The sequence below is a fragment of the Corvus cornix genome, chromosome 28, assembly GCF_000738735.6.
Source record: "Corvus cornix cornix isolate S_Up_H32 chromosome 28, ASM73873v5, whole genome shotgun sequence".
Lineage (NCBI taxonomy): Eukaryota > Metazoa > Chordata > Aves > Passeriformes > Corvidae > Corvus > Corvus cornix.
In genome coordinates, this window is record NC_046356.1 from 3,559,121 (window position 1) to 3,582,032 (window position 22,912).

At 66.5% G+C, this 22,912-nt stretch overlaps 3 protein-coding genes across 3 annotated transcripts; 2 read left to right on the forward strand and 1 right to left on the reverse strand.

The window, feature by feature from the left end:
* Positions 1 to 5,222: 5,222 nt before the first annotated feature.
* Positions 5,223 to 6,967, reverse strand: GADD45B (growth arrest and DNA damage inducible beta). The gene is made up of 4 exons (XM_039566179.1): positions 6,781 to 6,967; positions 6,583 to 6,684; positions 6,075 to 6,288; positions 5,223 to 5,937 (listed from the first exon to the last, which is right to left on the reverse strand). Exons 1-4 carry the CDS (start codon positions 6,816 to 6,818, stop codon positions 5,824 to 5,826), a joined length of 468 nt encoding a protein of 155 aa, XP_039422113.1. The 5' UTR covers positions 6,819 to 6,967; the 3' UTR covers positions 5,223 to 5,823.
* Positions 6,968 to 9,823: 2,856 nt separating this feature from the next.
* LOC120411432 (cocaine- and amphetamine-regulated transcript protein-like) lies at positions 9,824 to 11,035 on the forward strand. The gene is made up of 3 exons (XM_039566180.1): positions 9,824 to 10,013; positions 10,546 to 10,629; positions 10,737 to 11,035. Exons 1-3 carry the CDS (start codon positions 9,888 to 9,890, stop codon positions 10,842 to 10,844), a joined length of 318 nt encoding a protein of 105 aa, XP_039422114.1. The 5' UTR covers positions 9,824 to 9,887; the 3' UTR covers positions 10,845 to 11,035.
* Positions 11,036 to 11,898: 863 nt separating this feature from the next.
* On the forward strand, positions 11,899 to 20,437 carry LOC104697075 (microtubule-associated protein 1B-like). Its single transcript, XM_039566285.1, has 7 exons — positions 11,899 to 12,053; positions 13,622 to 13,723; positions 14,312 to 14,394; positions 14,500 to 14,640; positions 15,536 to 18,719; positions 18,801 to 19,018; positions 19,315 to 20,437. The coding sequence occupies exons 4-7, from the start codon at positions 14,581 to 14,583 to the stop codon at positions 19,468 to 19,470; spliced, it is 3,618 nt and encodes a 1,205-aa protein (XP_039422219.1). The 5' UTR covers positions 11,899 to 12,053; positions 13,622 to 13,723; positions 14,312 to 14,394; positions 14,500 to 14,580; the 3' UTR covers positions 19,471 to 20,437.
* Positions 20,438 to 22,912: the final 2,475 nt, after the last annotated feature.

Consider the following 22,912-nt stretch of genomic DNA (forward strand, 5'->3'; position numbering starts at 1 on the left):
GAAAAGGAGCGAGGAGCTGGGGGGAAAACGGGCAAGGAGAAGGGAAAAGGAGCCAGGAAAAGGGGTTGAAAAAAGGGGAAAAGAGCCGGGAAAAGGAGCCAGGAAAAGGGGTTAAAAAAAAGGGAAAAAGAGCCGGGAAAAGGGGTTGGGAAAAGGGAAAAGGAGCCAGGAAAAGGAGCAGGGAGAAGGGAAAAAGAGCTGGGAAAAGGGGTTGGGAGGAGGGAAAAGGAGCCGGGAAAAGGGGATGGAAGCCGGGAGAAAGGCCATGGAGCATCTCCCAGGGATCCCGGAATGCCGGCGGCCGAGGGTCCCGCCGGGAGCGGGGGGTGGGAGCTGCTGGCAGGTGCTGGTGTCTCCATGGGTGACTCGTTTTTGGTGGGGGGAAAAAAAATCCTTAATTTTAATTTTTTTTTTCCTTTTTTTTGTTTGTTTTTTTTCCTTTTTTTTTTTAGTTTTTTTTTTTTTTCTTTTTATTTTTGTTTTTTTTTCCCCTCGGAATTTTTTCCTCGTCCGAGTAAAATCCGTGCTCATCCCGTAGGTGTTTTTGTATGGCAGAAATAGAAGTGCAGATTCCCAGTAGCTGCTTGTACTTTGTTTAGTGCATTTGCCAAATAAATTTATTTAAAAAAAAACAAACAAAAAAACACAAAAAAAAAAAAAGGGAAAAAGGAGGGAAAAAATCCACCAAAAAAAGGGAAAAAGGAGGAAAAAATCCACCAAAAAAAGAGAAAAAGGAGGAAAAAATTAAAAAAAAAAGGAAAAATGAGGGAAAAAATCCACAAAAAAAAAAACAAAACAGACTTTTCAGGACTTTTTTAAGTGCTGGAAGGGGGAAGGGGGAGCGGGAGGAGCCGGAGCCCAGCTCCACAAAAGCCCTTTTTTTTTGGGAATAACCACATGCCCAGATCTGTCCGGCTTTTCTTTCTGGCGTGTGGTGAAGCCAGTGCCAAAAATAGAAAACTGGGAAAGAAAAGGGACAGGGAAACATCGCTCCCATTCCAGTTTTCCTCCCTTTGCCTCGCCCTCCCCTCCCTGTCCCGGGGGACGGAGCCGGGAGCTGCCCGGACACCCCGGAGCCTCTGGATCCTCCCAAATCCCTCTTTATTTCCCCTCCCCCCTTCCCAAAGTACTTAAAAATCCGATTTATTTAACAAAATCCCAAGAATTCATTTACTCCGAGCCCACGTGGGATCCTCGGCGCTCCTCGTTTCCTTCTTCTCTCTGGTCTAACATTCAAATCCTCATTAATTAGGATGATTCTTCTTATTTGCCAAACTCTGAGCTCGTTGCCGAACGCCAATCCAGGTTTTTCCGGACTGTCCTTAGGAAGTGGTCGGTGTCTGTGCCGTAGGCTCCTCATCCGTCTGCAATTCCCGAATTCCCGGTTTTTTGGTTCGGTTCGGTTCGGTTTTTTCCTTTCTCGTGTGCCATAGCCCCGATCCCTCCTCGCACCGTGTTGAATATTTCGTGGAATTGTTGTTCCCAAGTGAATGGATAACACAATAAAAAGGCTCACTTTGCATTTTGCCAAGATTCCCTCGCCTGCCTCTCCTGCTCTCAGGGGATCGGGAATTCCGGATCCTCCGCGATCCCTCTGGGATTGAGGATTCTCTGGGATCGCGGCCCCTCAAGGATCGAAACCCCTTGGGAATCCCCTGTCCCCTTTCTCCCACCCTTTGGAGCTGCTCCCGCCCCTCTGGAGCTCCCCTCCCCATCCCTGGATGCTCGGGTGGGATCGGGAATGCCGATTCCTTATGTGGATCCCTCAGGGATCCCAGTCCCTCCGAAATACCCTTATCCCACCCTTGGGAATCCCCCCGCTCTCCGGGATCACCTTCTGCCACCCTTGGGAGCCGCTCTGACCCCCCTGGATCTCCCCTCCCTATCCCTGGATGCTCGGATGGGATCAGGAATGCCGATCCCCAGGAATTGCAGCCCCTCAGGGATCTCCCGTCCTCATCCCTGGATGATCCAGTGGGATCGGGAATGCTGATCCCCAGGAATTGCAGCCCCTCAGGGATCACAGACCCTCAGAAATCCCCTTATCCCACTCTTGGGAATCCTCTCAATCTCAGGGATCCTCTTTTCCCACCCCATCCCTGGTGCCTCCTCCACCGGATCCCTCGGGAGTCTCCTTTTTCCCGGGAATCATCGGAGCCCTCCTATCCCACGGGGCCGCCGGAAAACGAAACCCAGCGCTGCGTCCTTCCCTGTTCGGAGAAAAGGGATCCCGGCCCGCCCCAGCTTCCCGGCAGCTCCGGAGCCGCTTTCCTGGAAAGGCCGCGGGGATCCACGCCGGAATCCTGCAGGAGTCCGGCAGGAACGCGCTGCTCCCGCTGGAGCCGGGAATTGTTGGGATTTTTCAGTGTCGGCCCCAAAACGCCGCTGGGAAGGGCGAGATGGGCACAGGGACAGGGAGACAACAGTGGGGTGGCAGCAGGTCCCCGGCACAGGATCCCAAAACCGCCCCGAATTCCCTTAAAAACTCCGCGACACCGGGAGCGGCTCCTCTCCCTGGAATTCGCTCCCGAGCGCCGGAGGTGGCAGCGGGTGGCGGTGCCAGCGCCAAGCGACACCGGCCGGGTGGCACCGGGCTGGGAGCGCCTAAAAATAACCCTCCCTCCTCCGCCGGGCTATTTTTAGCCTGCCTGCCGCTCTAATTAACTCCCTGCCGCCCTAATTAACTCCTTGCCCCTCGGAACCGCGGGCACCGGCGCTGCCGGGATGGCACCGGCTGGCCCTGCCACGGCCGCGGGTCCCCCCGGTGCCGCCGGGGCGGCGACAGCAGCGGAGCCACCCCCGCCCCGTTCCCGGGGACCCCCCTGACCGCGGGGATTCCGCGTCCCTCCGTGGAGCCTCCCACGATGTCCCCCCGCGGGTGACACGGGGACACCCGTGACGCAGTGGAGCCACCACGGTGACATCACGGAGGGACTTCCTGCTCCGGCCGTCAGCGGCGGGGGTGGGGAGCAGCTCCGTGCCTCAGTTTCCCTCAATTTCCAGAGCTGGGGGATGTCGGGATGGGCCGAGCCGCCGGGGAGGGGGGAAGGGGCGGGCGGTGCCCCCCCGGTTTTTGTCGCCGGTGTCGCTGCCAGGGTGGAGACGGAGCGCGGGGCCGGGGCCAGGAGCCGCTGGAGCCACCGGAGCCACCCAGGCCAGACTCATAAATCAGCGGGAGCCGGCCCTGCCCTGTCTGGCTGCAGCCGCCCCACAGCCAGGAAGGGGCTCGGGGCCCCCCCCCGAACCGAACCGCCCCCGTTTTCACCGCCCCGGGGACACGGCGGGTGCGGGGTCACCCCCGCGGGCCCGCTCGGGGGGGCGGCTGCACGCCCCGAAACCCCTCCCCCCCTGCGTGTCGGGTTTGGGGGGGGTGCCCAACACCCACCCTGCCCTCCCAGGGCTGCCTGCGACCTCCTAATTATTGATTCATTTCCTAATTATCGCTCCGTGTTTTGTTCTCCCCCGGGGAGTCACGGTGGTGTTGGGGGGGGTCTCCCCACGACCCCCATTCCCAGCCCTGGGATTCCTTTTCCCGGCGCTGGGAGGGTGCCGGGGGGGGGTGGAGGGGGTGGGGGTGAATCAGGGACCCCTCCCCAAACCCCCAAACCCCGCAGCCGCCCCTCCCCCCTCCCCCCCCCCGCGGTGGAGGGGTGGAAAGTGTGGGTCAGTGTGGGTCAGTGTGGGTCAGTGTGGGTCAGTGTCCGGCCGGGGTTCCACCGCCCCCACACCCGGCTGGGGCCGGGAGGGGGCAAAGGAAACCCTGTCTGGGTGCTGGGAGGGGCGAGAGGTGGCTCCGGGGGGGAGGGGTCCCATTGTCCCCCCTCCTGCTGGGGGTTCTTCGGGGGTTCCTGGGGTGCCCCAGCTGCTGTTTGAGGGGGTCCCTGGGGGGGACACGGGGACACCGGGGCTGGGTGGGATGTGCGTGACCCGGTCCCGGGGGGGCGGCTCCCCTCGAGCTCCGGGGTGGGCGGGGTTCGGGGCTGCTCCGTGGGTGTCCTGCGGGTGGGAGGGGGCGATGGAGGGTCTGGGGGGGCTGTCACCCCTGCCGCCCCCGTGACAGAGCCGCGGCCTGACACACCGGTCACACGAGCGGCCGCCGCGGTGACAGCGGCGACAGGAATGGCCTCGTGACCCCGCTGCCTCATCAGTGAAACGAGTTTCGGCAGCCTCAGCCGCCCTCGGGCCCTTTCCCTTGGGATTTTCCCAGGGGGATCGCAGGGAGCAGCGAGGCCTTATCGCCCCCCACCCCGAGCTGAGACCCCACAGCTCGTGTCAGGTGTGGCCGGGCAGAGCCGGGGCGGGGACCAGGCCGGGGGTCCTTTGCAGGGCGGGGGTCGCAGTTGGGCCACCCAGGGGGTGCTGCCACCACTTTGTCCCCAGGACGCGGCGTGGGGGCTGCGGTGGCCTCAGCCGGGGCTGAACGGTCACTGTGTTCCTGCCCAGGCGGACACCGTGTCCCAGGCGGGCAGGAGCGTCCTGGCTCCGTGCCGGGGCTGGCAGCGCTCCCGGGGCCACCCCGGGGTGACACCGCCCGTGTGGAGGAGGACAGCGCTGAGCTCCCGCTCCGGTGCCCGGGATGCACCGGACACGCTCCCCCGAGCCCACGCCACCTCCAGAACAGGTCCTGGGGAACCCCCGGGGGTCCCCGTTGCCCACAGAGGGGGAAACCCCACCCGCAATCCCCGCCTCACTTTCCCCGGAGCCCTCGGGCTTCCCTCTCTCCTTGTCCCCAACTCCGGCCACCCCCGGGGGATGCTGAGGGGTGCCCCAGGTGCCCTGCGGAGGAGGGAGGGAATTCCCAGCCCGCAGCCGGGGGAGGGGATGGGGGCGTGGGGGCTGCCCGGGCTCCCCCCGGCCCGGTTCCTACGGCCGCGGAAGCCGCGGAAGCCGCGGGGGCTGTGGGGGGGTGGGGGAAGCTCCATCCCATAACCCGGGCCAGCCCCCACCCCCCCGAGGGGGCCCTGCCTCAGTTTCCCACGGAGCTCAGGGCACCTCGTGGGTGTTTTTCTTGGAAAGAGCCTTTTTCAGAGAAGGGCGCGGTGGAAATTTCTCCTCCTCCAGCAGCAGCGGGGCCACACGCGGCTGGGAACCCCCGGCCCTACCAAACCCCCCCCCAGAGGCCCCAGGGGAGGTGGAGCCCACCCCAAAAATCCACCCAGGAGGAGGCGATCCCTCTCCCTTGGGAACGGCTCCAGCAGAGCCGAGGGAAGAGCAAACACGAGTCACGTCAGACATTTTATTGCAAATAAATTTAGCTCCTCGCTCGGTATAAGAATAAACTCTGGAAAAGGTTCAGCTCAGGGTCTCCAAGTGCAAAAGCAGCACCCGGGGGGCGCAGGTCCACCCGTGCAGACGTCGATAATTCCTTGGAAAAAGCAGCTTTTGCAACCAAAAACAAAACAAAAAAAAAAAAATCCAGCCCTCTGCAGTCCTCGCCTCCATCGGGTCCCAGCTGCCAAAAATCGCGACAGTGTCCAGCTCCGGGGTCACCCCCCCGCGCTCCGCAGCGCCCGCCCGGGGCTCCCCAGCTCCGGCCCACGGTCCAGCACGACTCCTCGGCCGGCAGCTCCGGCCAGTGTCCATCCGGGCTCCGGCCAGCGTCCCTCCGGGCTTGGCACGGCTCCCTCCATTCCCACCGCAGCGGCCGCGCTCCCCCTTCCTCCTCTCCGGTTAAAAAGAAAAATAAAATCGGTGGGTTTTGGGGATTGTGGGTTGGAACTGGCTGTTTCTCCTTCTTTTTTTTCCTGCTGTTTTACGTTGGTGATTTTTTTTTTTTAGGTTTTTAATCCTTCAAGTCCAGGCCGGGAAGGGGCCAGGAAGGGCTCAGCGCTCCTGCAGACACACGTAAGGCACCCACTGGTTCCTGTCGCGACTCTCGGCGCAGTAACTCGCCACCTCCGCCAGCCCTTGGCTCTTCCAGGCGTCCGTGTGCGGGTTCTGGAGGAGCAAGAGCACGAGGTTAGTGCCACCAGCGCCCCGACACGTGTCCCCGAGCCACGCCGTCACCCTCCCCGACCCCTGGCGCGGCGCCCGGCGGAATCACGGGGCCACCAGCGCGTCACCGCCCCGCTCACCGTGACCAGGAGACAGTGCAGGTCGCGGGGCTCGGAGCCCGGCTCGGGCTCGCCCAGGATGGCAGCCAGGCGCTGCATCCCCGACACGCGCAGGATGTGGATGTCGTTGTCGCAGCAGAACGCCTGGATGAGGGTGAAGTGGATCTGCAGGGCGATGTCACCTTCGTCCTCCTCGTCGGTGGCCAGCACGCACAGCACCACGCTGTCGGGGTCCCTGCGGGGGCACGGCGGGTTAGGGGCGCCTGGGACAGCTCTGGATGGTGGAACCCCCTCCCGCGGAGCTGTCACCCCCCTGTCGCACTCGGAACGGGGGACAGACCCCCCCCCAAATGCTGCCTGGTCACCCTCTCCCCCCCCCCCCCCCCTCCCCCGGTAAAACGCTCCTGCCAAAAGCCAGCTCTGCGTTAACGGCTCCGAAATAGACGCCGGCCAAGCGAGCCGCACTGGTGCTGCCCGGACCCCCCCCTCCCCGACAGACCCCGCGACACAGCCCTATCGCGATACTCACACATTCATGAGCTTGGCCGACTCGTAGACCCCCACCGTGAGCCGATCCTGCCGCTGCGCCGCCACCAGCACCCGCTCCACCGCCTCGCTCACCGCCTGCATCCTGTCACGGAGGAACGACAGAGCCGGTGAGCAGCGACGGCGACAACCACGGACACCCCGCCCCCCGCCGCAACACGCCGAGCTGCCCGCGACTTACTTGCTGCTATCGCAAGGCACCAGCTCCTCCAGGGTCATGGTGCAATTGTAATCCCAAAGAAAAGAAGGCAAATTCCAAGAGCAATAATCCTGACAGCGGCTATCGCGCAGATATCGCGGCGCTATCGCAATCACCGCTCCCGCTCCGCTCCTACCGCAGCTCCAGCGCGATCGCTCTGAGGCTCCGCCAAGCGCTGCGCTGCCTTTTATAGGCTCCCAGCGGGGGGCGGGGCCTCGCTCGGCGCCCCCGCCCCGTCCATTGGCTGCCGCCGCGCGGAGCCGCCCGCGGACGCGGCGCTGATTGGGCCGCCGCCGGCGGGGCCCACGTGGGGGTGAAACGCGGGGGGGAGCGCGGGGGAAACCCCCGCCCTGAAAACTGCGCCCCCCCCGCGCCGGGACTTGAGCGGGACCGGGGGGGGGCGGCGGCACCGGGGGCGGGCCGGGGGTCGGGGTCGGTCTGTGGGGCCGGGGTCTGCACGGGAGGGGTCGGTCCGTGGGTCGGGGGTCGGTCTGTGGGAGCGGGGTCGGTCTGTGGGGCCGGGGTCTGCCTGTGGGGCCGGGGTCTGCACGGCGGGGTCGGTCCGTGGGTCGGGGGTCGCTCCGTGCACCGGGGTATCGGGGTCCGCTCCGGGGGTCGGTCCGTGCACCGGGGGTCGGGGTCGGTCTGTGGGACCGGGGTCTACACGGGGGGGTCGGTCCGTGGGTCGGGGGTCGCTCCGTGCACCGGGGTATCGGGGTCCGCTCCGGGGGTCGCTCCGTGCACCGGCGGTCGCACCGGGGGTCGGTCGGTGAACCTGGAGGTCGGTGCGTGGGACAGGGGGTCTGCACCAGGGGTCGGTCCGTGCACCGGGAGCTGCACAGGGGGGTCGGTCCCTGGGACCGGAGCTGCACCGGGCGTCGCGGGCTGCAGCGGGGGTTTTGTGCGTGGAGTGGGGGCTGTACTGAGGGTCGTCCCGGGCACCGGGGTCTGCACAGGGGGGTCGGTCCGTGCACCGGGGTCTGCACAGGGGGGTCGGTCCTTGCACCGGGAGCTGCTCCGGGGCTGGGTTCGTGGGTCGGGGTCCGCCTGCAGGAGTCGGTCGGTGGCACCGGGGGTCAGTCCGTGCACCGGCGGCCGCGCAGAGGGGCCGGTCCGTGGATCGGGGGCGGCAGCGGGGGTCGGTTCGTGGACCGAGGGACGGTCCGTACGCCGGGGGCTGCACCGGGGCTGTGCCGATGGAGCGGAGGCTGCACCGGGGGGCGGCAATTCACGCACCGGCAGCGGGAGGGGTCGGTGCGCTCAGAGCGGGGGGAAACGGGGACACGCGGGGCCCTCGGTGCTGCGGGCGGGCGGCGGCCGCCACCTGCCGGGAACACGGCCCGGGCCCGCCGGGGACGCGCTCCCGGGGACGCGCTTCCCGCCCACCCGCGCTTGTGCCGGGGCTTTGCACACCGTGGTTGCCTCGTCTTGGCTCCCGGGTCCCGCTGCGGCGGGGCCGGACCGGTGCGTGCACCCCCGGGGCCGTGGGGTGGCGGGAGGTGCCCCACGCTCTGCCTCAGTTTCCCTCGGCCGCGCCCGCCTGAGCCGTATTTCCCACGCTGCCACCTGCCCGCGGCGGTGCTGGCGCTCTGTCCCCGCTGCCCCCTGTCCCCTCTCGCTGTCCCCGCTGAGCTCCCCCGTGTCCCCCCGCCTCGTCACCGAGCACCGCCGCAACTCATCACACCGATGGCCGCGCTTCCGCTCTGAGTCCTCCGGCCCAACAGGCGGCGCTGTGTCCGCCCTCTCGCTGCCCCCGCCGCAGAGCCTTCTGGGAAGTGTAGTCTCGCCGCGTCCCGCCCTTCCAGCGCCATGAAACGGGGACTACATTACCCACAAGGCTTCGCGTTCCTCGATGGGCGGAGCTTCTGTGTGTGGGCGGGGCCTCGGGATCGGGACCGGGACCGGGACCGGGACCGGGACCGGGGAGCTGGGGCTGAGCTGGAATGGGGCCGGAGGCCACGCCGACCGGGCTGGGACCCGACTGGGGCCGGGCTGGGGGTCACCGAACTGGGCTGGGGGCAACCGAACCGGGACCGGGCCGAATGGGGACAGGATTGGAGGCCACCGTACCGGGTCTGGGAGCCACCAAACCGGGACCGGACTGGGCTGGGACTGGGCAGGAGTAGCGGGGACTGAGCTGGACCGGGTTTGGGAGCGACGGAACCGGACTGGTCTGGGGGCGACCGGACCGGGATGGGAGGCTGGGACTGGTCCGGATCGGGGAGACCGGACTCGGGGATCTCCACGGTTTCGGTCCTGCCGGTGTTCGGCGGTGCCCCCACCCCATCCCGGTTTCCGAGGGGGGGCTCCCGCTCCCCCTGGACCCTCCGGGCGGGGACCCAAAAGCCCCCAGCGAGGAGGAGGAGGAGGGGGGCAGGAGGAGGATGCTCGGCTGTGGTGCTGATGGCTGGGACAGGACGCGGGACAGGGGGACCCCACAGGAATGATGAGGGACTGGGGGACCCTCTGGGCACAGAGGGGGTCGGGGGCTGCCTGTGGGGTTTGGGGACCCCCCGAAGGGTTGTGGGACACAGAGGGACCAGACCGGGATGTAACGGGACCGGAGAACCGCTCTGGGGACACTGGAGAGCCTGGCAGGGCTGTGGGACAGCAGAGCTGCAGCTCCCCCGTGTCCCCCTGTCTGTCCGTCCATCCTGTCTGTCCCCCCGGCTGCCGCCAGCTGTGGCAATAATCCGTTCGTGAGCCCCTCGTGCCCCTCCCCCGTCTGTGCCGTGTCCGCCGGGACGCGCCGGGATGCGGCTGCCGGGACGAGCCCCGTGTTTGCTCAGGGAATTGGCGGCGGCCTCCGCCCGCCTGCGGGCCGGGGGGGTCACCCTGGGGGTCCCTCCGTGGCCTCGCTGCTGACGTCCATCCCGCCCGCTGCCGGCCGCTGGCCGGTGGCACCCGTGTCCCCAGGGATGCGTTTCCCGGGGATGTGTCCCCCCTCCAGCTCGGTGACGGTGTCGGGGTTCGGGGGGACACAGGCGGCCCGTCTGCGTCACCGCCTGTTTGCCCAGGCCGGGGGCGGCTCAGGGGGTATAAAGCTGAGCCTGGCACATCCCTGAGCATCCAGCGACGCAGCCGCGAACATGGAAAACGCTCGGCTCTGCCTGCTCTGCCTGGTGGGCTCTGGCTTCATCCTGCTCGGCACACCGGAGCCGGTACCGGCGCCCACCCTGAGCCTGCCCGGGCAGAGCCGGGAGGAGACAGAGCTGGTAAGGGGCTGGGGGAGCGGGGAAGGGAGTCCCCAGCATCCTCCGTGCGGTTTTGGGGCAGTTCGGGATGTTCCTGTTCCCCCCACCCCGGTTTGGAGCCGGTTCTGGCCGTGCCGGGGAGGTCCCTGGGGAATTGGGGAGGGGGAGGCCGAGACCCCTCCGCTGTTTTTGTGCTGCCGCTGTGGGGTCCTCGGGGGGCTCCTCGCAGCAGCGACACCCGGGACATCCCGCAGCACGCGGGAATTGCTGCTTTGGGGGATTTCGGTTGGGTTTCCCTTCCCTGTTCCATCCCAACGTGCTCTGGCTCAGCTGCAGGGAGGGTGGTGGGTACCGGAGGGGGGGATGTGAGGGTGGGATGCACCCTAAGGACAGACCCTGAGCCCCCCGATGCTGCCCCAGCCCCGATTCCGGGCCGGGATGAGCCGGACACGGGGTGGGGATGGGACAGGAGCTTGGAACACTCGGGGTGACACGGATCCAGAGCTCCTGGATGTCCCGGGAATTCGGGGTGTCCCGCTGCTCTCCGTGGCAGGTGGAGGTGCTCCAGGAGGTGCTGGACAAATTGGAGACCCGGGAGCCGCCGGCGCTGGAGAAGAGGCTGAGCTGGGTGCCCTGGGTAGGGCGGGGCTGGGGGGCGGTGGGCGCTCGCCCTGGGGGCTCAGGGGGACCCCAAACCCCCCGTGGTGGGGGTGCAGCCCCGGTGCTGACGGTGCCGTCCCGCAGTGCGAGCCCGGGGAGCCGTGCGCGGTGCGGCGCGGGGCGCGCATCGGGAAGCTCTGCAGCTGCCCCCGCGGCACCTCCTGCAACCTCTTCATCCTCAAGTGCTCCTGAGGGACCGGGGACACCGGCGGACAACGGGGGACACCGGCGGACAACGGGGGACACCAGCTGCCCCCCGCCTGCGCCCCGGGCAGGGGAGGGAGGGCGAGCCGCGGGCCGCCAGCCCCCTCCCCGCACCGGGAGGGAGCCGCACAGCACCCTCGGTGGCCTGGCCCGTGGGGCTGGCGGGGTCCAGGGGCACATTAAACCATTGGGTCCACGCCTGCCGCCTGCTTTTTTGGGGTGCCAGCACCCTCTGCCGCTGGGCAGGGTCCTGGGAGGGGAGGGCTCCATTCTGTTGTGGGTCCAAGTCGGGGATCTGAGGCTGGGGCAGGGATGAGGGGCAGGGAATGGGAATCTCAGCCCCCTGTGGGTCCAACTGCGGCTGGGCTGGGGTGCGGGAGAGGGGCAGCAGGAATGGGAACGTTGCGGGACGGGCAGAGAGCTGAGTCCGGAATCCTTCCGTGGTCACGGCACCGGTGATTCCCGAGCCGCTGGAGGAGGATGGAGGATCCATCCGGAGGCAGCGGGATGCGGAGGGCTCATACGGCCCGGCTCGGCCGCATCCCGCATCCAGAATCCCGGGTCCCCCATCCAGAATCCCGGGTCCCCCCATCCAGAATCCCGGATTCCCATCACGACTCCCGGGTCCGAATCCCGGATCCCCCATCCAGAATCCCGGATCCCCCATCCAGAATCCCGGGTCGCCCATCCAGAATCCCGGGTCCCCCATCACGAATCTCGGATTCCCATCACGAAACCCGGGTCCTCATCCCGAATCCCGGATCCCCCATCCAGAATCCCGCATCCCCCATCACGAATCCCGCATCCCCCATCCCGAATCCCGCATCCCCCACCCATGGCCCCTCACCGCCCGAGCGGGCCCCACCCGCGGCCCCACCCCGCGCGTTGCCCCTTTAAGAGCCCTCTCTCCCACCTCCGCTCCGCCCACCCGCTTCCCCTCCGGCGCATCCCATTGGCTGGCGGGTGACATCAGTGGGCGTGGCCCGCCCGGCAGTGACGCAGGGGGCGTGGCCAGCGGCGGCGGGCGGGGGGCGCCGAAGATGGCGGCGGCTCCGGCGGCTCCGGTGGCTCCGGCCCCTCCGGCCGCTCCGGCCGCTCCGGCTTCGGGGCCGCGCCGCTTCTCGCTGCTCGCCATCGTGGGCGGCGGCTGCCACCGGCCCGGCCTCAGGGCCGCCGCCCTGCAGCAGCTGGAGCGAGGTGAGACCGCGTGATGCTCCGGGGGATCCTCCCGGACCCGCCCGCCCGCCTCCACCGGAGGAGCCCCCCCTGAGGATGCCCCGTTCCACCGCGCAGCGCCGGGCTGGGATCGCCCCCATCGGGCTGCCCCTTCCTGCCCCAGTCCCCCGGGATCTGCCTCTCTCCTGCCCCTTTGGGTTCCCAGGATTTGCGCCTCGAAATTCCCAGGATTTGCCCCATTTCCTGCCTCCGCCCGCCTGGATTTGCGGCCTCTCCTGCCCCTCAACCTCTGCGTTTGCCCTTCTAAAATCCCACGATCTGCTCCTTTTTCCTGCCCCAAAATCCTCAAGGGTCTGGGTCCTCAAGCTCTGCTTCCTTCCCAGGCCCCCAGGATTTGCTCCCCCTGGATCTGCCCCGCCAGGATCTGCCCCTTTCCCTGCCCCCTAAATGCCCAGGATCTGCACCCCTAAAATCCCAGGATCTTTCCCCCTAAATCCCCAGGATCTGCCCCCCTAAATCTCCAGGATCTGCTCCCCTAAATCCCCAGGATCTTTCCCCCCTAAATCCCCGGGATCTGCACCCCTAAATCCCCGGGATCTGCTCCCCTAAATCCCCAGGATCTGCACCCCTAAATCCGCAGGATCTGCATCCCTAAATCCCCAGGATCTGCACCCCTAAATCCCCAGGATCCTTCCCCCCTAAATCCCCAGGATCTTTCCTCCTAAACTCCCAGGATCTGCCCCTTTCCCTGCCCCTCAGCCCCCCAGGATCTTCCCCCCATCCCCCCAGGATCTGCTCCCCAATCCCAGCATCTGCCCCCCAGGATTCTCAGGATTCGTCCTCCCAGATCTCCAGGATCTGCCGCCCTAAATTCCCAGGATTTGCCCCTTTTCCTGCTGCAGACCCCCAGGATTTACCCCCCATATTGCAGGGATCCCCCTCCAGCCCTCACACCCCATTCCTGCCCCTCCCTGAGCCGGGACCAGATCCCAAAATCACGATGGGAGGGACGTTTCCAGGCCTGACCCATTTTCCCCTCACGGCGGGACTGTCCCAAACCTCACCAAAACCACCCCAAAACGGCCCCAAACCCTTGTGCAACCCGCGGGCAGTTACGCCATCCCCCACCGATTCTCTGGCCGTTATCAGGAGCACTCAGAGCCACCCAAATTTTTTGGGAACAGGCTCCCAAAATCCCTCCTGGGAAACGCTGAAGGTGCAGCACCTGTCCCGGTGCTGACAGGTAGCCCCGGCGTGCGCCAAATCTTTTTCATTCCTTAATTACCACCTCGGAGGAGGTGCTGGCAGAGCTGTTCCGTGCCCCGAGGGCTCGGGATTTGGGATTGTTGGGATTGGCAGAGCCGGAGCTGCCCTGAGTCACGGCAGGAGGAGCTCACCTGCCGGGCAGGTGTTGGCACAGGTGGGCTCAGGGATACCCCAAAAACACCTCAGGGTGGGGGTAGGGGGGGTGGATTTTAGGGTGGGTTTTATGGGGTCAGTCCCCACCGGCACCGTGTGGGTTTTGGGGATGGTGCCGGTGGGTGCTGAGCCCCCTTTCCCAAATTTTTATTCTGTGTTTTTCTCCGCAGGGATCCGCTCGTGGGACATCGACCTCACCTCCTGCAACCTGGACGAGCAGCTGAAGCTCTTCGTGTCCCGGCATTCTGCCACGTTTTCCAGCATCGTGAAAGGTAAAATATGGGATAAACCAGGGAAAAAAGGGAGGGAAACCCCTCCCAGGAGCTGGGAAATGGTGGGAAAGGCGGGGGGGGTTGGTGATAAGGGACTCCCCCTCCCCATTCCTGGCTTTTGTGGGAACAGGCCTGGCTTTGTGCCCACCCCCCCACATCCAAACCCCGTGATCCCTCCACGTGAGGAGCCGCTTCCTTCTCCCACCCCGGGGCGGGATGAGATTTTCCATGGAGGAATGGAACGGGGAAGATGGAGCTGGGGCCGCTCCGGTGCCTTTTTCCCCCCCACCCCTTCCCACATCCCACCCCCGGTTGTGTCTTTCCCTGCTTTGAAAGAGAGGGTGAACCCCCAAAACCCCACCCTAGGAGCACCCCGAGCGTTTAGGGGGGGTCCCCACCTGTCCCCCCTCCCCTCCTGTGGCAGGAAGGACACGGGAAATGTGTCCCTTGACCCCCGCGGTGTCCGGCAGCCGCGACGGTGCCCGTCCCTCTTCCGCCGGAAAACCGGGCAGGCCCCGGCCGTGCCACCCCCACGGGGCCAAACCCCCCCACGGGGGAGGGTGGCGGTCACCCCGTCGGTGCCCACAGGTCAGCGGACCCTCCACCACCGCGGGGATGTGCTGGAGACCCTGGTGCTGCTCAACCCTTCCGACAAATCCCTGTGCGACGAGGTGAGCTGGGAATGCTCCCGCGGGATGAATCCGGGTGCTGTCTCCGTGTCCCCCCCCGTGTCCTGACGTCCCCCCCCGTGTCCTGACGTCCCTCTCTGTCCCCAGCTGCGGAACCTGATCACGGACGTGTCGCAGCACAAGCTGCTGGTGTTCGCGGGGCCCTGCGTGGAGGACACCGGGGAGCTGATGCTGCAGACCGGCTGCTTCTCCCTGCGGGATTTCATCCAGATCTTCACGGATAAGGAGGTGCGGAGCTGCGGGAAGGAGCTGGGTAAAGGGGATGGGGTTTTTGGAGTGGGAGTTGCTGTGTGAGGATGGCAGCGGGAGCCTGGAGGGGCCGGTGGATCTGTGGGAATGCTGCCACATCGTCCCTCTCCTCTCAGCGGTGTCCTTGCAATGTGTGGGGAAAATCCTGGGGGTCTGCGGCTGGGAAAGGGGCGGATCCTGGGAGTTTAGGGATGCAGATCATGGGGATTTAGGGGGAAAGATCCTGGGGATTTTGGGAGGCAGATCCTGGGAGTTTAGGGGGGCAGATCTTGGGGATTTAGGGGGGCAGATCCTGGGGATTTAGGGGGACAGATCCCAGGGATTTAGGGGGACAGATCCTGGGAGTTTAGGGGGGCAGATCCTGGGAGTTTAGGGGGGCAGATCCCAGGGATTTAGGGGAGCAGATACTGGGAGTTTAGGGGGGCAGATCCTGGGGATTTAGGGGAGTGCATCCTGGAAGTTTAGGGCAGCAGATCCTGGGGATTTAGGGGTGCAGATACTGGGAGTTTAGGAGGGCAGACCCCGGGGATTTAGGGGAGTGGATCCTGGGAATTTAGGGGAGCAGATCCCGGGGATTTAGGGGTGCAGATCCTCTACTGCCAGGCTGGCGGGGCACTGCCGTAACCGGGGTGGGGGGGATCAAGGAAAGCTCCTCTTGGGGAGCCCCCCAGGACCCTGCTCAGTGGCAGAGGGGGCTGGCACCCCAAAATCCCCCAAAAAGCAGGCAGCGGGCATGGATCCAATGGTTTAATGTGTCCCTGGACACCTCCCACCCCCCATGGGTCATCCATGCCCATCCCGGTGTGGGATGGGGGCTGAAGTCCGGCCGCTGTCCCCGGTGCCCCCTCCCACCTGAAGCTCCCCCTCTGTGCAGGTGGGGGACATCCTGAGCTCTGCGGACCCCTCGGCCAAGGCCAGGCTGACCATCAGCTGCCCGGATTTCGGGGAGTGGCGGGACTCGGGCTTGGAGCACCACAACCTGCAGGACTTCATCGAGCTGCGCTACAACCCCGGCTGCGTCCTGCCGGAGATGGAGGGGCTGGAGGAGTTCATGGAGTACCTGTCGGAGTCTCTGGAACCCCAGTCCCCCTTCGACCTCCTGGAGCCCCCCACCATGGTGGGATTCCTGAAGCTCTCCAAGCCTTGCTGCTACATCTTCCCGGGCGGGAGAGGGGACTCGGCTTTCTTCGCCGTCAACGGCTTCAACGTTTTGGTCAACGGCGGCTCCAACCCCAAATCCTCTTTCTGGAAGCTGGTGCGGCACCTGGACCGCATCGACTCCATCCTGGTGACGCACGCGGGCACGGACAGCCTGCCTGGCATCAACAGCCTGCTCCAGAGGAAGCTAGCCGAGCTGGAGGAGGACCCTTCCCAGAGCTCCCAGGGCAACGGCGACTGGGCCAAGAACCTCATCTCGCCGGAGCTGGGCGTCGTCTTCCTCAACGCCTCCGAGAAGCTGAAGGACATCGAGGGCGACTCGCGGGTGCTGAAGAGCTGCGACGAGGCCGCGCTGACCCTGCACTACCTGGAGAAGTTGGGCATCCGCCCAACCTGCTGGGCCCGGGATAGCGGCCCCCGCGCCGAGCCCACCGTGCTCTTCCAGAAGATGGGCGTGGGCCGGCTGGACATGTACGTGCTCAACCCCGTGAAGGGCACCAAGGAGCTGGAGTTCCTCCTGCAGCAGTGGTCGGGGAACGGCTTCCCCAAGGAGCAGGAGCTGCCCCTGCAGTGCCTGACCTCGGTGTGCGTCCTGCTCGTGTGGCACCCCGTGAGCCGCTCCGAGAAGATCATCCGGGTGCTGTTCCCCGGCTGCACGCCCCAGGCTCGGATCCTGGAAGGGTTGGAGAAGGTGAAGCACCTGGAGTTCCTCAAGTACCCTGTGGTCACCAAGAATGACCTGAAGGGGACGGCGCCGGTGGAGAAGCCGCTGAAGCAGAGGAGGGCAGAGAGCAAGGAGAGCCTCAAGTCGGGCTCTAAGCTCAGCTTGGTGGAGGCCGGGGCGCCGGCGCCGAAGGAGAAGGCTCTGAAGGTGGAGAAGAAGGAGGTGAAGCCTGGTGGGACCAAGGAGAAGCCGAAATCCCTGGGGGATGCGGCCAGAACGGGGTCGGAAGAGGAGAAAGCCAAGGATGGCCGAGCGAAGCCGGACTCGGCGGCCGAGAAGGCGAAGGGGGACGTGAAGCTGAAGCTGAGCAAGGAGAAGGCGGCGCCCAAGAAGGAGCCGACTGCCAGGAAGGAGGAGAAGAAGCCACCGAAGAAGGACGAGGGGGCCGAGGCGAAGGCGGAGCCCAAGAAGGAGGTGAAGGTGGTGAAGAAGGAGGCGAAGGCCGAGACGCTGCGGAAGGACTCAAAGGACAGCAAGGCCGAGGCCAAGGCTCCGGCCAAGGCTCCGGCCCGGAAAACGCCGGTTCCGGAGAGCCGCAAAGCCCCGGCCAAGGCCGGCAGCATCAAGAAGACCCCTCTCAAGAAGGAGCCGGAGAAAACCAAGGCTAAAACCCTCCGGAAGGAAGCGGGGACGTCGGACGGCTCCAAATCCTCCTCCCCCGAGGAGATGCTGCCGGAGGCCGAGCGGGAGGGCGGGAGGAGGAGGAAGGAAGAATCCACGGATGAAGGCATCGCCACGGCCGACAGCGAGCTGGAGCCTTTATCCCTGGAGAACGGGGGGAACCGGCGTCCGGGGGTCCCGGGGGATCCGTCCTGCCTGGAGAACGGCCTGGAAGAGCCCGACAGCCCCCAGCGGCTGCGCTATGTGGAGAGCAGCCCCCTGCGAGCCGTGTGCCCCCCGTCGCCCATGGCCAGGACCCCCAAGAGCGACCGCAGCGTCAACTTCGACCTGACGCCCACCGGGCTGCTCAACCACGGCCCCGAGGGCGCCGAGGATCCCTGCGGCAGCTCCGAGGAGAAGACCCTGGAGATGATGTCTCCGGCCAGCTCGGGGCCGGCCAGTGCTGGCCACACACCTTTCCACCAGTCGCCGGTGGAGGACGGCGCGGAGGAGCCGGGCAGCGGCGCTGGCCGGCAGCAGAACGCGTGGCCGGCGGCCGGAGGGGGCAAGGCCGTGCAGGACGGCTCCGTGCCGGACAAGCAGGCGGGGTGCCTGTCCCTCAGCCCCTTCAAGGATGACGTCCCCGACGTGTCCCCCACCATCACCACGCCCTCGCTGCCGGCCGAGGTGGGCTCCCCGCACTCCACCGAGGTGGACGAGTCGCTCTCGGTGTCCTTCGAGCAGGTGCTGCCGCCGGTCAGCGAGTCCCCGCCGGACGAGGGCCGGCGCTCCCGCGGCTCCGGGGATGCGCCCGAGCCCGAGGCCACCAAAGGGGGGCGGGCGCTGCCGCTGCGGCCGTGCCACCACCCGCCCTGGGCCGACGGGGATGCTGCGCCGCGGCCTGGCCGCCGCTCGGACTCGCCCCACGACGTGGACCTGTGCCTGGTGTCCCCCTGCGAGTTTGAGCACCCCAAGTCCGAGCGGTCGCCCTCGGCCGCCGCCAGCCCGCGGGAGCTGTCGGACAGCGACCCATCACAGGAGCTGGTGCCACCCCGGGGCCGGCCGGGCGAGACCCCCCCCACGTCGGTCAGCGAGTCGCTGCCCACCCTCTCCGACTCTGACGTCCCTCCGGCCACCGAGGACTGCCCGTCCATCCTGGCCGACGGGCTGGAGTCGGACGAGGACTCGGAGCGGCCGCCCCGCGGCGTGGCCAGAGCGTGTGACCCGCTGCCAGCCCCCCTGAAGGACCCCTGTCCCCTCCCCGCCCAGCCCGGAATCTGCATGGTGGACCCCGAGGCGCTGCCCCCCGGCCGGAAGGAGCCCCCCGGTGCCAGGGTGAAGAGGACCCCATCCCGCGTGGGCTCGGCGCCTGCCGCCCCCAAGGCCGAGCCCCCGCGCGCCCCCGCCTCGGCCACCAAGGCCAGGCCTCCCGCCAGCGCCGCCGGGGACAAGGACAAGGCCAGGCTGCCCCTTGGGGACAAGAAGGGGCCCGTCCAGCGGGGACCCCGTGCCCCCGGCAGCGCCCGCGGCGCTGGAGCCCGGCCGGTGGCCGGAGCGGGCCGGGCATCACCGGCAGGTACGGGCGGGGGGCCAGCGGGAGGGTGGCACTGTGGGGGCTGTGGGGCCTGCTGTGACCGTGGTCACCCTGTCCTGGCAGGCACAAGGGCTGCAGCCCCCCAGGGACCCCCTGTCTACGTGGACCTGGCGTATCTGCCCGGCTCCTGGAGCGCCCGCACGGTGGACGAGGAGTTCTTCCGGCGGATCCGCTCCCTCTGCTACGTGGTCAGCGGCGATGACCACCTGAAGGAGGGGGTCCTGCGGCCGCTGCTCGATGCCCTCCTCACGGGCAAGCACCAGTGGGGCATCGACATCCAGGTGAGGCCCCACTCCTGGGGCTGTGGAGGGGTGGGATTGGCACCCTCACGATGCTGGGGGGGTGATAGGATGTCCTGGGTGTCACTTCCCAGTCCTGAGAGGGTGACAAAGTGTCCTGGGTGTCCCTTCCTTGTCCTGGGGGGTGATAGGATGTCCTGGGTGTCCCTTCCCGGTCCTGGAGGGGTGACAAAGTGTCCTGGGTGTCCCTTCCTTGTGCTGGGGGGGTGACAAAGTGTCCTGGGTGCCCTCTCCCAGCGCCCAGGGGTGGTGACAGAATGTCCCTGCCGTCCCCTCAGGTGACTTTGATCCCGACTTTCGACTCGCTGGTGATGCACGAGTGGTACCAGGAGACGCACGAGCAGCAGCAGGAGCTGGGCATCACCGTGCTGGGCAGCAACAGCACCGTGGCCATGCAGGACGAGACCTTCCCCGCCTGCAAGGTGGAGTTCTGAGCTGGCACGGGGGGCACACGGCGTGGTTGCCACCCCCACCCTCCTCCCCGAGCCCCCCACCACCACTCACCACCCCTCTCTGAGCCCCCTCCCCACGGAGCTCGGAGGGGAGGGACGGGGGGACGGCAGTGGGGGGAAGGTGGGGTCGTGTCCCGCTGCCCACTCCACGCCACCTCCACCGCCACCCCCCTGCATGCCCACGCCAGCCACGCTCTGCACCCGCTGCCAGCCCGGGGAGGGGGACGAGGGACCAGCTGGGCATGGGAGGGGGTGGCAGAGTGTGGCCCCCACCCCAGCCAGCGGCGGTGCTGAGCCGTCCCCCCACGGGCAGCTCGATGGAACAGGGGTAAATTTTGGTGTTTTGTGGTTGTTTTTTTTTTTTTCCTCCCCTCTCCCCACCATTCCCTGGACGAGCCCCAGTTTTTCCCCTCCACCCCAAATAACCACAGTGCTCAGAGTTGGGGGGGGGGGAGGGGCTGGGTCTCTTTTTAGAGAGGGGGGGGGAAACAAAGCTTGGACAACCTCGGGGGTCCCATCCCTGAGGGGGGTGGGATTGGGGGGGCTGCTGCTGCTCTGGGGTTGTCCTTGGTGTTTTGACCCCTCCCTCCCCAAAAGCCCCCCCAAAACGGTTGTAGCCCCCCCCCCAAAATTGATTGTACCCGCCCCCCTTCACGTGCAGCATCCTCCCCCCCCAGGCTGAGACCTGCCCAGCTCGCTGCACTGATGGCCCCTCCCTCTCCCTAAATTTTGGGGTGAGGGGGCTGAAGGAAGGCACCACCCCCCCCTGCAGCCCCTCATTTTTTTGGGGGGGGGGGTGGGGAGGAGGGAGTGGAAAGCAGCCCCCTCCCCATCCACCCCACCCCCGTGAGTTGCTGGAAGCTGTTCAAAACCAAACGTCACGTGCAATTTTTAAGGGGTTTTTAGGAGCGGAGAGCTCGAAAAAGGGGGGGGTCAGGGTGGGGCTGGTGGGGGAGGGGGGGGGGACACAGGATGTGACCCTCCCCTCCCCCCCCCCAAAATCCCCCCCCTCCCCAAATTCTCCCCCTCGGGACAAACACTAACCCGTTTTGTAGGAGGCTCCTCAATGGCTCTTTTTTTGTAATGACTTTTTAAGATAAAAAAAAAAAAGCCAACAACAAAAAAAAAAAAAAAAAAAAAAAAGAAAAACCGACAAAAATCGTGAAAACTGAAGAAACCAAACCTTTTTTTTTGGGGGGGGAGGCGGGGGGAGAGGGAATTTATTTATCTTTACACCCTTCCCCCCCTCCCATAAATGCCCGTGGGGGCTTTTACCTTCGATTGTATCGTCCTACGTGTTCGGGGAGGGGGGCACTGAATGTTTCACCTTTAGTGCTTTGAATCTTTTTTTTCTCCTCAGCTGGAAGGTTTGGAAGTTGGGGGGGCGTTTTTTTGGTGGGTGGGGTGACTGTGACCTCTCCCCCCACCCCAAAAACCCAGCCCCTGCCCGTGGCCAGCGGCACACGCTCCCCGTCTTGCACGCCACGTTCCCGTTTGGCAAATGTGTGGAAAAACGAGCATTAAAGAGGATCATTCCCAGTGGATTTGTGTCTCCTGGGGCGGTTTTTTTTTTTTTTTGGGGTGGGGGGGGAGTCCCCGATGGATTTGGGGAGGGGGTGGGAAAAGGATGGGTTGGGCAGGGAAGGAAGGGGGAGTTTGGGGTTGTAGCTTGAGGTGGGAAAGGGGTTTTGGTTTTTTTTTTTTTTTGAGGGGGTGGGAGGGAGTTCTGGGGTTGCTGCTGGTGGTGGGAGAGGGGCTGGGGGGTTTGGGGGTTTGGGGGGTCCAGGGTGTCACGCGGCGGGGGGGGGTTGGAGAGGGGTCGGGGGGGTGTGGATGCGCCTGGCGGGTGCGGCAGCGCCGAGGCTGAGGCTGGATGCGGGTTGCCATGACAACTGCATCCCCATCCCCATCCCCATCCCATCCCTGGCAGCCCCAGCCCCGCCGCCCCCGGCCCCCCGAGGAGGAGGAGGAGGAGGAGGAGGAGGGGGCTGCAGCCGCTGCCTTCGGCCCCCGCAGCTTTTGGGGTGGGGGGGGGATTTTGGGGGGGGTTTGGAGCCTCCTCGGTGCTGCGGGGGAGTGGGGGGGCTGCTCGGTGCGCGAGCCTGGCACGACCAGGGGACAAAAACGCTTGAAATCCCCCCGGCCCCCCCCCCCCCCCCCCAAATTCCCTTTCCACCCCCCCCAGCCAATCCCAAACCTCCCCTTCCCCAAAATCTCCTCGTTCCCAGACCCTTGCTCCATCGGGGGTGTTTTGGGGAAGGGGCTCCTCGGGCGCTCCTGGGGGGGTTCGGTCCCTTGGAGCCCAGGGGTGACCCCCGGGGTCGGGGCTGTCGCCGGGGCTGTCCCTGTCCCCCCCAGGCCGCTCTGAGACCCCCGCTCCGGTGATTTCCCAGTGCTGTGACTGGTCCCAGTGGCTTTGGGAGCTTCATGGCCGTGGGGAGGGGTCCCAGCGGGGGCTTCTCCGCCACTGCCACCCGACTGGGGGCTGCCAACACGGGCGGGGACACCGCGGGGTCACGGAGGTGACAATGCCCGTGGCGGCAGCGCCAGCAGAGCCTGATCCTGGCTGAGCCCCGCGTGGAGGCTGGGGAGGGGTCTGCAACCCCCCGCCCCCCCGAGCCCACCGGCCGGTGCCACCGGCTGGGCCTGGCACTGCCACCCCGGCGCGGTGACACCTGCCAGGTGTCACCGGGACAAAAGGCAGCGTAACCGAAGCTGTCGCGTGACGTCCCCGCCGTCCCAGCTCCGGTGGCACCGCGGGCTGGCGCGTTCCCCATCCCGGCGGGATGTTTGGTTAATTCCCGACGGGAATGTCCCCACCCCCCCCCCCCCCCGCCTCGGGTCCCTGCCCTCCGTGCCCGCTCCCCGCAGCTGCGCCGGTGACAGCTGGAGCCGGGGCATGAGCTCAGCGGGGTGCGAGGCACCGGCTGGTACCGGCGGCGGTGTGGGGGTGTGGGGGGGACAGCCCGGGACCGCGGGTGCGGTGACAACCGGCGGGGTCGGTGGGAGCCGCTGCACCGGGAGCAGCACGGCGAGCTCGGGGGGATGGCGGCGTGCGCGGCGGTGGCAGTCCTGGGAAGGGCGTGACAGCTTGGGATCGGTGACAGCCGGGAGACCGCGACAGCTCCAGCGCCAGCTCTCCCGGTACAGGCGGCTCCGCTCCCGCATCTCCCTCCGCGCCGCTCCTGCCGCAGCTTTCGGGGCGGCGGCCGCTTTAAAAATGCAAATCAGCCCCCTCCCCGCGCGCGGCGCGGCGGCGTCTCGGCCAATGGGAAGCGGCGGCCGCTGGCTGCGGTCACCGCTGCCGGGCGCGCTGACCAATGGCGACCGCGGCTCGGCGGGAGGGGGCGTGGCCAGCACCGCCCCCGGCGCGGTCCCGGCGCGGTCCCGGGGCGGCGGCGGCGGCAGCGGAGCGGGGCGGGGC